The sequence below is a fragment of the Anabrus simplex genome, chromosome 1 (assembly GCF_040414725.1).
Source record: "Anabrus simplex isolate iqAnaSimp1 chromosome 1, ASM4041472v1, whole genome shotgun sequence".
NCBI classification, from domain to species: domain Eukaryota; kingdom Metazoa; phylum Arthropoda; class Insecta; order Orthoptera; family Tettigoniidae; genus Anabrus; species Anabrus simplex.
This window is the reverse complement of record NC_090265.1, coordinates 1,459,283,937-1,459,297,762: the sequence shown is the minus strand read 5'-3', so window position 1 is coordinate 1,459,297,762 and position 13,826 is coordinate 1,459,283,937. Positions and strand designations below refer to the sequence as shown.

Sequence of the window (13,826 nt, the reverse complement as noted above, 5' to 3'; positions counted from 1 at the left end):
CAGAGCTTAAATGATTTCATTGCCACAATAATTTTATCCGCATTTTACAATAATATTATCCGTAAATAAAATCTTTTCAACTCACGTGTTATGCAGATTCCACTTTACTCAAATTTCATAACGCAATAAAGACTGTTATAATCACAGGAACTGCGAAATGTTTCCACTTCGGACAAGCTTTCGTCTTGAAAAGGTTTTACTGTGTAGTGAAAAATATACCTGTCCATACCAAATCCCTGGTCTAATTATGTGCCTTGAATTGCTCTCTCTTGCCATTCAACTTTGCCTTCTGCTACAAAAAAATCCATGAAAGAATCTCGAACCTGGAATCCTTCTGCCTGGGCGAATCCTCCATTTCTACTAAGAGCTCACAGCTATTTCACTGTGAAGTCAGAAGTGATTGACAATCTTCCCTAATTAAATTGTGGAGGCAGCCTGCAGCTAATACTAACTTGTCACAGGTTTCAGGTTTAACTCCGGTTGGGGAGTAAAACAATCTGAAAACTTGACACAGTAAATCAAAAGCATTCTCAGAAACACGCCTGACTGCATAGACGGTAATTGAAAATTGCCTTTTCAAAATTTTCCTTTGCCTGGGACCTATTAAATGGTTTCAGAATGTTCTTGTGAAGCCTGAATGCTTCATCCCCAACAATTACATGTGGCAGAACCCTCTCAGAACCTGGCAAATTTGCTTCTGGTGGAAAGTCGAAATTGTTAGAATACAACTTTTTGCCCATATTCGACTTTGCAAATATTCCATTATCACCTTCTTTTCCATACGATCCGACGTCAACTGCAACGAACTTGTAATTCGCGTCCACGATTGCCAAAAGAACAATGGAGAAAAAGTTCTTGTAATTGAAGAACAGAGACCCGCTCTTCGAAGGGCATACAATCCGGATAAGTTTCCCGTCAATTGCTCCGACACAATTAGGAAATTGCCATCTTTCCCAAAATTCAGTGGCCTTCGACTTCCAAATACTTTCTGTTGATCTATGTCATTTTTAATTGCAGACAATACAAATTGAAACTGAAATGTCGTATGGCTTTTAGTGCCGGGATATCCCAGGACGGGTTCGGCTCGCCAGGTGCAGGTCTTTCTATTTGACTCCCGTAGGCGACCTGCGCGTCGTGATGAGGATGAAATGATGATGAAGACAACACATACACCCATCTCCCGTGCCATTGGAATTAACCAATTAAGGTTAAAATCCCCGACCCGGCCGGGAATCGAACCCGGGACCCTCTGAACCGTAGGCCAGTACGCTGACCGTTCAGCCACGAGTCGGACAATTGAAACTGATATCTCGTTAAACGAAAAAAATGATGAAACTTTATTTCGTTATCCAGTAGGTGCTTGGAAATTAAATTGGAATGATACCCTTCCTCATTTCTCCTTAAATACATATTATCTACCTTCTTCCTTCTCTTTCTTTCTATTTCCATCATGATACTGTCTTCCATTTCCTGTTTAAAATTTACAACCAAGCTTGTGTCACAACACTCGCCATTGCGCGAGTAGACTGGCCCTTCTGAGGCGCGCGCACCAACTGCATTACTGCACGATGGAAACTGACAAGGCCATGCGTCCAACGCATGCGCCCCCTGCATGCATCAATCGCATGCGACCGCTGCACATAGGAAACCGCACCTTTATCACAATGTCTGGAGTCACTGGAGACACTCGGACTCATTTTTGGATTTTTCCGTTCCAGGAAACGTTCCATGATCATTAGAAAATTTCATCTGCTAAGCTACTGCGGCCAATCATATCCATTTTACCCCACAGAACAAGTTCTATATTAATTTACGCCAATATAATTAATAAATTTTACAAATTAATTTCTGCTTCTGTTTATTTTAATGTTTGTGTTGTTTCATTTGCGAAATTAATGCGTTCTTGGCCATTTCTTTTATACATTTGTACATTGTACCTGCGTTACTGCATTACTGAGAGGTCTGTCGTAGAAAATGTAACCACAATAATAATAATTTCGTATGGCTATCGCTGGCCTGGTGCAGTCCTTGTCCTTGTCCGATTACGGTGGGCAGCATCTGTCGTTTATAGGAAACTGCATGTTAGTGTGGTGTGTGGTAAATGAGTTGCAAGGATATACAGTCCCGAGCCAAGGAAATTAATCGTTTGGGATTAAAATCCCTGACCTGGCGGGGAAAATAACCCGGGATACTCTGAACGGAAAGAGACTACGCTGACCATTCATCCAAGAAACCGGACAATGTAGCCATGACTTTTAGGCTTAAGATTGGGTTAAGTAACACTAGATTATAATTGGATACTTGTGTGAGTATAAAATTCTTGGTAAAGTCATCCAAGGAATAACTAATGAAAACGACGATGTTCAAATCTCAGTTCTTCTAGAATTTCTGATTCTCTCACCTGTAACGTAGCAATCAGAACCACATGACAGCAAATGTGGTACAATCTACTCTCATTACGCCTTCCTTGCCGCTTCTAACATTAGTTCATATATACAGTGTATATGCAAATGTGGTACAATCTACTCTCATTACACCTTCATTGCCGCTTCTAACATTAGTTCATATATACAGTGTATATTTGGCTTGTATTCTTGAAAGTACCTACTGTATCTCCATTCTGATGTAGTTTTAGGATAGCATTCATTACAATCACTACAATTACTGGACATACTTTGTAGATTGTATTCATTTTCAATATTCATGATACTGTAATTGAAGGTGCTAAGCCACCTACTGTGTATTGGCTGGGAGATACAGTAGGATTGAGCGGTTTGACGCGTGTATTCTGCGACATGTACAGTATGTCCTTTCGAGGCAAAAACACAAATAATACCTCACCAAGTATCTAGGAAAACTACGAGGTTTCCACGGAACTTACCGTTCATAAATCCTGACATGTTAATGATCCTCTGATATTGGAGTATCCCATGGCCAATATAACAACTTCCTCAGTCGTATAGTGTGGCATTCACTAACAATTTCCCTGCATTTTAATGCACACGACTCCTCAATGTTGCATTTGGGACACACAGAGCTGAATGCTCCACGTAAATATACTCAGACAAGAATGTAACTCCTTGAATGATTAGGGATACAGCCTCTAGACAGATAAGCAATACTGTATTTATACCACGAAACCAATTCACTTGAATTATACTACAGGCCTTAATAATTACAGTTACATTCCAGTATAGTACCTATGACAAACTAAATTATCAGACAGAAGCTTGAAAATTGATGTTCTGAAATTAAGAGCTAGTGGTGAAAATAAAGCAGGTTCTCAAGCTATCTTTGCTGTTCCACATAGGTGAATTACCTCAACGCAAGTAGCCTATTAACATTTTGACGACGCTCATGGAAATGTTTTGATATTCTGTGATGCTTTCACTAGAAATGGATATGCATAATTCTGGACACTATGTAATTCAGAGCACAGTGATCTGTGTTGCTTAACTACAAAGGAAACTGACGGTACACGGTAGTAATTATATTCCTTGCACACCTAGTCAGATCTATGAAGATAATTTGTTCACATAGCGGAACAGACACGGTTTCTATTATCCCTTGTAAATATATTGATCATTATTGTACATAACTACATCTTTCACAAATTAACTTCATAAAATAGTAATTTTATAGCATATTATATAAATTTATTCCTGGAAATTATTATCATAACTGAATTCGAATATTCTATGCGTACTCATCTTAAAGATGTGATGTGAAGAGAAGCTTTCACATATACAGAAAGAATCATCCCTGAAGACTCTATCAGCAATAGTTTATTAGCCGATAAATAAACCTCGCAATAGTAAGTTGTGTATTTTCATACAAATCTATCTCCATGCATGTCATGAAGTCTCTTTTGAGGGTGTTCGGCTTTCATTATTCGTATACTCGGTACTAAGTGAGAGAGTGGTTAGCTCTATGACTGGCCGCATTTGTTTCAATGAATTAATCTGGAACTCATTTCTTGTAGGCTGAGTTGTGTGTCACGCCAAAAATGGAAAATCCGTTCTTAGTTCTTCTACTTTCTAAAATGGAATCGAACCCACGCCTTTACCGCCTCATTGACGCAGACCCTTTTACTTTCACATGTTATTACTTAAATCATAGACCTTAATTAAAATAAACTGCTCCTGGACTCGGATGAATTATTGTATTTTTACTTGATTTGTTAAAAATAATAATCATGATCTTAATGTGCTTAATGTGTTTTAATGTGTTAAACATCCCTTTGACTGCTTTCTGTCCTATAAGACAACAGTGCACCACAATATTTTACTGCAGGATGGTAATTTACCTCTCCAATAAACAAGAGGTGCTATACGTGTCAATACGATAAGCCTGATCCTGATAAATAAGGCCTCAAAGAAGCTCAAATGAAGGATAGGGATAAAGAATTCGGGAGTCTTAAACAGAAGGAGCATGTACGCTGAGGAAAAACAATGGCGTGCTTATCAAGGTAGGAGAGACAACGTATTTCATCCGAAAAGAAAACTGACTTCCTTCGGCCATGGGCTCCGTATGAACAACAACAAGCTGACAAATGTGTGTAAGCTTTGGGAAAGCATTATTTTGTATTATGTTAGATATTGCGAAATTAATAACTGGTTCGATAGAAGGCAGTTCCACTGAAGCTCAGCTTGTAGGATTCCAGCAGATGTCTTAGATTCAGTAGGTCAAATGGACTGTATCGTGATTGACCTATCTAAGGCATTTGATAGGGTAGATCATAGGTGAGTGAAACTGGACTGGACAAAATAGTGACTGAATCGGGGGCTATATATCTCTAGAAAATAGAACGTAGAATATTACAGTATGTAAAGCATTATCTGATCACGAGGCGAATTCCTCAAGGCAGTATTATTGGAACTTTCTGCTTTCTTATATATATAAATGATATAAGAACTGAAATCAGAGATAAGGCTTTTTGCGGATGATGTTATATTGTATAGAGTAATAAATAAGTTCCAAGATTGTGAGAAAATGCAAAAAGACTTCAACAATATTGTAAGATAGACACCAGGCAATGGTATGATGATAAATGGGGTTAAAGGTTAGGTTGTGAGTTTCACTAACATGCAAAGTCCTCTCTGTTTTAATTACTGCGTTGATGGGATGAAAGTTCCTTATGGGGATCACTGTAAGTACCTAGGTGTTGATATAATGGACTGTAGTAAGGATGTAAAGGAGGGAGCATATAAGACTGTGGTAAGAACTCAACTATAGTATTGTTCCAGTGTATGGAACACTCACCAGGCTTACTTGATTCGAGAACTGGAAGAAGTCGAAAGAAAAACAGCTCGATCTGTTCTGCATGATTTCCGACAAAATAGTAGCGTTACGAAAATGTTGCAATGTTTGAACTGGAAAGTCTTGGGAGAAAAGAGACGAGCTGCTCGATTAAGTGGTGTGTTCCGAGCTGTCAGTGGAAAGATGGCGTGGAATGACATTAATAGGTGAATAATTTTGAGTGGTAATTTTAAAAGCAGGAAAGATCGCAATATGAAGATAAAGTTCAACGCTGACCATTCAGCCGACGAATCGGACAATAATAATAATAATAATAATAATAATAATAATAATAATAATAATAATAATAATAATAATAATAATAATAATAATAATAATAATAATAATAATAATAATAATAATAATAATAATAATAATTGCAGTTTTCTGACTTGTTGGAGGAGTTTTGATATTTCGAAATATCACCAAAATCGTGCTTCTCAGAATCGTATCTTGCGTCATATTTTATGTATAAATGCATTCAACCTACGTCATAATCAAAGCAACAGCCTCTGATTTTCAGTTCAGTGGTGCACTAGCCGCGAGCGTCCTGAAAAGAGGTAGCAACCCTACTGATGAGCCCGCTGCTACCCTGAGGCGAAACACTAGTAATTTCACAAATGAAAAGGCCTAAAAAGTTTGAATATTTTTTTCTTTTTTCTCATTAGACGATCAGGTGATCCATGGAGCCCAAGAGCAGTTAATAATGCAAAGGAAACGTGCAATCCCTATCCTGATGCTGCAATAATTAGGAATGTGGATTCGGAAATTCCATGGACTGGAGGGGCAGAACAATGTATCAAAAATGAACTCTTTTAGGTTGTCGACAAATATCTATAAAAAAAAGTAGAAAGGTTTATCAAACGCTTTTAGAATGCTCGTATTCTTAATATGTGTTACATTGTTAATCAGATCATTAATTCCACACACCGACGCAATTTTAATAGTTTTACATTGGAATTACAAAACTCTGGAGTAGGGCTCGGATGTTTATGTAATGTGAAAAGTACGAACTGTGTACGTAAAATGTACAAAATATCGGTGAAATATGTAATATTCGCAAAATATGTACCGCGTTTAAAATGCATAAAATATTTAATAGCATAACTCACTAAATTTACAAAAATGTTCGTATATTCCTTTTATTATAACTTATGGTGATGATATGAGACTCTAAAATAGCTTTAAACACCTTCATATTTTATGGCAAATACATCTTTGTTGCTTTAGATAAATTACATAGGCTACTGGTTTTTTTTTAAATTTTGCAGTATTAAATAATCGCATTTAAAGTATAATCAAAATAATTCAGAAGGGTATTTGAAAAAAGTTTATCCTCTGCAAATCGCGGAGAATATTATACAATAAATTGTTCTAGCTAATTTTCTGTTGCCCTCATGCCCTGTAAATGAAACAAATAAACGTTACTAAATAAGGATAATATGGAATCTGTCTTGAAACCCCTTACATAGTAATACTATTAGTACGGTAACTATTGGTTTGCAGTGTGTCACCAAGTACTTGTTCATGTTTTCCATTGTGATGTTTTGGCGCTGATAAAACTACCTTGCCACGAATGATCTTGCAAACAGATGTAGAACTTAAATAACCTAAATTTCGTTTGTAACTGCATGGAGTTTGTTAGAAATCTGACGTCGATTTGTCCTGTCATGGTACTACTATGTTTCAATTTAGCATTCTGCATATCTCTCATAGATTCTTGAAGTGGCAGGTCAGTGGTCTCTAGCGTTTAAAGCACTCTACAATCCAAGTGAATTTGCTCTGAATATCAGGCGCGTCGCGAGCGCCGTACTTTCCACTTACAATTGTCCCGCATTCAATAGTGATGCATGGGATGCCTAATCACTTGTTTTCGAAGGAGTGCTACGACGTGCTGTATTGTGAATGTTGTGAAACAAATAGTCATTTTACTGCACACGTTCCGTAACAGGGTGCATTTGTAAATATGTCCACGGTGCAGAAAAGAAAATTTAATAACTTATTTAATGTATACACGTGTAGACATTCCATTCTATAAAAGATTTGTTTGTATAAAACAAAAAAAATACTGTTCGGCGAAATACGTGTGTAGAAGGCAGACATCTGTTTGGGGCTTCGGGTGCGTTCTCGCCGGCTTCTGCACAGATTAAAATGATGTCTGTGTATTCGTCGTTGCTGAATGCACTAGCCGTTCCCGTTATGCAGACATCAAATGTAGTGCTGCTGTACACTAGTACAAACACCAGCCTAGTACTATGCAGTTGTAAACTAATCCAAGGCGTTGCATTAGAGGGATAGCGCTGAGGAGCATGCTGAGAATGGTTGTTATCTCTTCATATTCTGACGTAACCTGCCTGCTGGCAGTAGTGCCCCTGTGAAAATGAGTTAGTAGATATCCCATTCATCATTTGTACATGCGGTACATTTATAAGTAGAAAGTACGGCGCTCCCGAGCCGCCTGGTATGTGCAATATCGCTGAATACACTGTGTTCATTGAATTCACTCTGAGAATCTATTACTGATGCTGCCGACTTAGAAAGAAATGAATCTACAATTGATTTAACAGATTCAAAATTCCCATTGTAGAAACTAACAGGCTGAATCAAAGTGCCTCGTCCTATTTCGTTAAGATAGATTCAGGTGGCAAGGCTACGTGCGGCAGATGTCCTTTATAATATTAAACTCTCATTGGGGCTTTCTCAACTAATGTTATTGTTGACGCTATTAAATTACTTATGTTCTTAAGATTACTTCTCAATTCTTTAGTGACACGTGTTCATTATCAAACGTATAAACGATTCATTTTTCGCTCGAGGACCTATGATATAACAGTAAAAACCGTATAAATGGAAGACGTAAAAACGAATTAATTTGACATAATACGTATAGGGTATTGTTGGCAGCGCCAAAGAAAAGGCCAACTTTAGCAAATGAAATATATTCCATAAAAGATGAAATTCGACAATTATTTTACTATAATTTGAAAATTAAACGATATGGCAAGATTTTTAAATGCTTCGAATAATTACCTAGATATAAGCAACAATGGTACATTCTTCCCATAATATGTAAAAATATGTAATAATACTAAGAATATGTAAACCATATGTAAAATGAAACACAAGCAAAACCTAATCAGATTATTGTTATTGTTATTATTATTGTTATAAAAATTCAAATGCTACCATCGTAGACCAGGATTGGATAAAATTAACAGCAGCAACACACACAACATGATGTATAGTAGTTGTTAAATTTTAAATACTGAACCCAGTCTGTTCAATGGACGTTTTAAGTAGTAAAAGATCAGTTTATGAGGTTTATTTTTTAACATGCCACATGACGATAGAATAATCTTTTCTAGGTTGTGTATATGTTTGTTTTTAATACGTATTTGGTTCTAGGATTCGGAAGATATTAGGGTCTAACATTAGAATCTATGTTATTATTTCCCTAAGATGAAATATTAAACGTACGAGAAGATTTCAAGAGTAGGCCATTTATGTCCTACAATAAGGTTAATGGCCAGTGTTTTAGCACGCTAAGATTTCTCAGCTTGTTGCATTACTTTTATTCCTATGGACTTAATCGATAATTTCCATTAAGCTAATAACATCAAACATTAAACTTCATCGTTCTGATACGTGTCTTAAACCTCTTTCCACAGTTGTGAATATTGTATATGAATTAATTAATAGAATACTTTAAATAAATTTGTAACGTATTATGTCGAGTTCCGTACGCATAGCCGTCTACCCAGAGCGTCAACTCGAAAGATCTGTACCAGGCCTTACCGGAGGCCACACGCCATAAAAAAAAGTGCATATGGCAAATATCGAAGGGATGTTAAGTAGAGAAAAAAAATGACCAACCAGGTACCAGTACTATACGTACTGAACAGGATCTCATACGCTGAAAGTTTATTTCGAGTGCAGTGCGGTCGTGAATTTTTTTTTTGCTAGTGGCTTTACGTCGCACCGACACAGATAGGTCTTATGGCGACGATGGGATAGGAAAGACCTACGAGTTGGAAGGAAGCGACCATGGCCTTAATTAAGGTACCACGGAAAACCATCTTCAGGGCTGCCGACAGTGGGATTCGAACCCACTATCTCCCGGATGCAAGCTCACAGCCGCGCGCCTCTAACCGCACGGCCAACTTGCCCGGTAATTAAAATATTAATTGAACAGAATGCTCTTTTATGTCAGTCACAGCTGACCACCAACTGGAGAGGGAGTACATCTTTACTGTAATTATAATTTAGGCAATTAGTCGTTTTATAATACATAATATTAAAAATATTCCCAGTGATAAAATGTTACAAGAGATAATTAGAAAGAAATAGTTTACTTTACCCGTAAATTCTTCTTAAATATAACTTTAATAATTAGACAAGTTTAGACTATTGATGTATTTTGTATACAAATAACCAAATTGTAGCGTCTATGATACTTCCACATGCTAGTACTTACTACTAACTACATGTATTTGCGATATTTTCCTGTCCTTTAAATTCTCCTCCAACACTCTTCTAATAATATGATATAGACCTGACAATCTTTTAGGATTTTGCCGTGTCAAAGAAATAAACAATAGTAATTCTTTAGTCTTTGGGAAACTGTTTTTATTTTTTATAAGACATGTCAAAATCACAAAATATACGGGCCGTGAAATCAATCTAAATATTCAATAAGATTTTATGTTCATCCTAGCATCTTTCATTCTATTTTAATTACTTAACAAGAGTGTAAATAGGTTTATTTTCAATTTTACCTATCGTTTTCCCATCTATGACACAATGTCTGACGCTCCAGGACACTGTCCTTGAGGCGGTAGAGGTGGAATCCCTCATTGAGTCCGAGGGAAAAGCCAACCCTGGACGGTTAACAGATTAAGAAAGAAAGAAAGAAAGAAAGAAAGAAAGAAAGAAAGAAAGAAAGAAGGAACGTTTTCCCATCTACATCTCTGATTTTTCTTGTTTCTTTAGAGTCTTTTAGTTTGTTTGCCATTTGCATAGTTTTAATGCATAAACTGAATTGATTTCCCTTATATTTTTCCTAAGTGTTTTATATGCTCCAATCAACCACCATATTATCCTATCATTTCCCTCTTTGTACAGATTTCAGTCCTTATTGCCATATTTTTACTCATTTTTCAATCTTCTACTAGTGTTCTCTTGCTATCAGCTTATGTCATATTGTATTGTCTCTCTATGTGTACGTCAAGATTACAATTCAAAAGTTGATGTGAGTTATTTGTTTGTCAGTTACAGAGAGAGCGGTCTGCAGCGACGTAGCACCGCGAGCAATGCCACTACAATAGAGCCTCGAGTTGGCTCTCGCACCCTCCGGGGGCCAGATCGAGCGAAGAGAGACGACGAGAACACGACGCTCATGGCTATGAATGAAGTCGATTCCGATGCTAAGCGCTTTACTTCAGGGTTTACTCAACGGTACAGCGGAGTGTTGATTTCAGCCAACAACCGACAAAGTAATTTCTAAAGAAAAGTCAGATCAGTAGTAAAACTATATTTTCACCCTTACTGAGTGGAAAAAGTGGCCTCAGATGGTTGTGAACAGACTAAAGACCTCAATACAATATTTACAGTTTATGAGAAAAAAAGTTATTTTTTCTCTATTAATCAAACATTGTTCCCATTTCCTGTTTTGTCTCATTGTTAACTATTTGTAATTTTGTTTTGTTATGTCATATTGATTATACATCAATGTAACTATTGGGAAAGTTTTTCATATAAAGGAAAAGTTTGACAAATCAATGTTTCAGAGAAGGTATGTATTTGTTCTGTATATACTCTGAAAATCATGCTAACCTGTGGCACAGGGTTGGCATCAGAAAATGCATCCGTCCGTAAAATTGGGCTTAATTCACGCAGAACGCCGATCCCAAGTAAATGGAAGCAGAAGAAGAATAATTAAACAACGATAACAATTTCTAGAGTTTACATGAGGATATGAATTAAATTCTACTATTTTTTTAAGATTAGACTATGCCTACACTTTTTATTCATTGGCTAGAGTTATAGTCAATGAACGTGGAAATGAAATCTTCAGGTTCTTTTTTGCTAGTGGCTTTACGTCGCACCGACACAGATAGGTCTTATGGCGACGATGCGATAGGAAAGGCCTAGGAGTTGGAAGGAAGCGGCCATGGCCTTAATTAAGGTACAGCCCTAGTATTTGCCTGGTGTGAAAATGGAAACCACGGAAAACATCTTCAGGGCTGCCGACAATGGTATTCGAACCCACTATCTCCCGGATGCAAGCTCACAGTCACGCGCCTCTAACCGTACGGCCAACTCGCCCGGTGAAACCTTCAGTGACTATGCTTATTATTATAATTCTAAACTTAAAGTATGGCAAATGTTACATACATACATACATACATACATACATACATACATACATACATACATACATATATTATCATTATAGACTGTTATGCCTTTCAGTGTTCAGTCTGCAAGCCTCTGTGAATTTACTAAACGTCGCCACAATCCTCGATTTGCAACTAGTGTTGTGGCCTCATTTTGTTCTATACCTCTTATCTTTAAATCATTAGAAACAGAGTCTAACCATCGTCATCTTGGTCTACCTCTACTTCTCTTACCCTCCATAGCAAAGTCCATTGTTCTCCTAGGTAATCTATCTCCCTCCATTCTCCTCACATGATCACACCACCGAAGCCGGTTTATGCGTACAGCTTCATCCATCGAGTTCATTCCTAAATTAGCCTTACTCCTCATTCTGAGTACCTTCCTGCCATTGTTCCCACCAGTTTGTACCAGCAATCATTCTTGCTATTTTCATGCCTGTTATTCTAACTTATGAATAAGATATCCTGAGTCCACCTAGCTTTCGCTCCCGTAAAGCAAAGGTGGTCTGAAAACAGACCGATGTAAAGATAGTTTCGTCCGGGAGCTGACTTCCTTCTTACAGAATACTGTTGATCGCAACTGCGAGCTCACTGCATTAGCTTTACGACACCTTGATTCAATCTCACTTACTATATTACCATCCTGGGAGAACACACAACCTAAATACTTGAAATTATCGACCTGTTCTAGCTTTGTATCACCAATCTGGCATTCAATTCTGTTGAATTTCTTACCTACTGACATCAATTTAGCCTTCGAGAGGCTAATTTTCATGCCATACTCATTGCACCTATTTTCAAGTTCCAAGATATTAGACTGCAGACTTTCGGCACAATCTGCCATTAAGACCAAGTCGTCAGCATAGGCCAGACTGCTTATTACATTTCCACCTAACTGAATCCCTCCCTGCCATTTTATACCTTTCAGCAGATGATCCATGTAAACTACGAAATGCAAAGATGAAAGATTACAGCCTTGTCTAACCCCTGTAAGTACCCTGAACCAAGAACTCATTCTACCATCAATTCTCACTGAAGCCCAATTGTCAACATAAATACCTTTGATTGATTTTAATAATCTACCTTTAATTCCATAGTCCCCCAGTATAGTGAACAACTTTTCCCTCGGTACCCTGTCATATGCTTTCTCTAGATCTACGAAACATAAACTCAACTGCCTATTCCTCTCGTAGCATTTTTCAATTACCTGGAAAATACTGAAAATCTTATCCTGACAGCCTCTCTGTGGTCTGAAACCACACTGGTTTTCATCCAACTTCCTCTCAACGACTGAACGCACCCTCCCTTCCAAGATGCCAGTGAATACTTTGCCTGGTATACTAATCAGTGAGATACCTCGATAGTTGTTGCAATCCTTCCTGTTTCCTTGCTTTAAGATATGTGCAATTACTGCTTTCGTCCAATCTGAAGGTACCTTACCAACACTCCACGCTAATTTTACTACTCTATAAAGCCATTTCATCCCTGCCTTCCCACTATACTTCACCATTTCAGGTCTTCATCTATTCCTGCTGCTTTATGACAATGGAGTTTATTTACCATCCTTTCCACTTCCTCAAGCATAATTTCACCAACATCATTTTCTTCCTCCCCATGAGCTTGGCTGTTCGCAATACCACCAGGATGATTTCCTTTTACATTGAGAAGATGTTCAAAATATTCCCTCCACATCTCCAGCGATTCCCTGGGATGTACTATGAGTTCACCTGAATTACTCAAAACACTGTTCATTTCCTTTTTTTCTCTCCCTTCCTAAGATTCTTTATTACTGTCCAGAAAGGTTTCCCTGCTGCTTTACCTAACTTTTCCAGGTTGTTACCAAAATCTTCCCATGACTTCCTTTTGGATTCAACAACTATTGGTTTCGCTCTGTTTCTTTCATCTGCGTACAAATCCCTGTCTGCCTCGGCCCTTCTTTGGAACCATTTCTGATAAGCCTTCTTTTTACGTTTACAAGCTGCTCTCACTTCATCATTTCACCAAGATGTTCGCCTTTTCTCATCTTTACACACAGTTGTTCCTAGGCATTCCCTTGCTGTTTCTACTACAACATTCCTATATGCCACCCACTCACTTTCTATATCCTGAACCTGCTTACTGTCTACTGTTTGA

The 13,826-nt window shown here is 37.6% G+C and overlaps 1 protein-coding gene across 1 annotated transcript in view; it reads left to right on the top strand.

The window, feature by feature from the left end:
- The window catches only part of LOC136860872 (gonadotropin-releasing hormone receptor), a 141,233-nt gene extending 130,170 nt beyond the window's left edge, over positions 1-11,063 (top strand). Inside the window, exon 5 of the mRNA XM_068225999.1 lies at positions 10,567-11,063. Within this exon, the coding sequence (XP_068082100.1) occupies positions 10,567-10,801 (235 nt within the window). The 3' untranslated portion in view covers positions 10,802-11,063. The remainder of the gene's footprint in view (positions 1-10,566) is intronic.
- Positions 11,064-13,826: the final 2,763 nt, after the last annotated feature.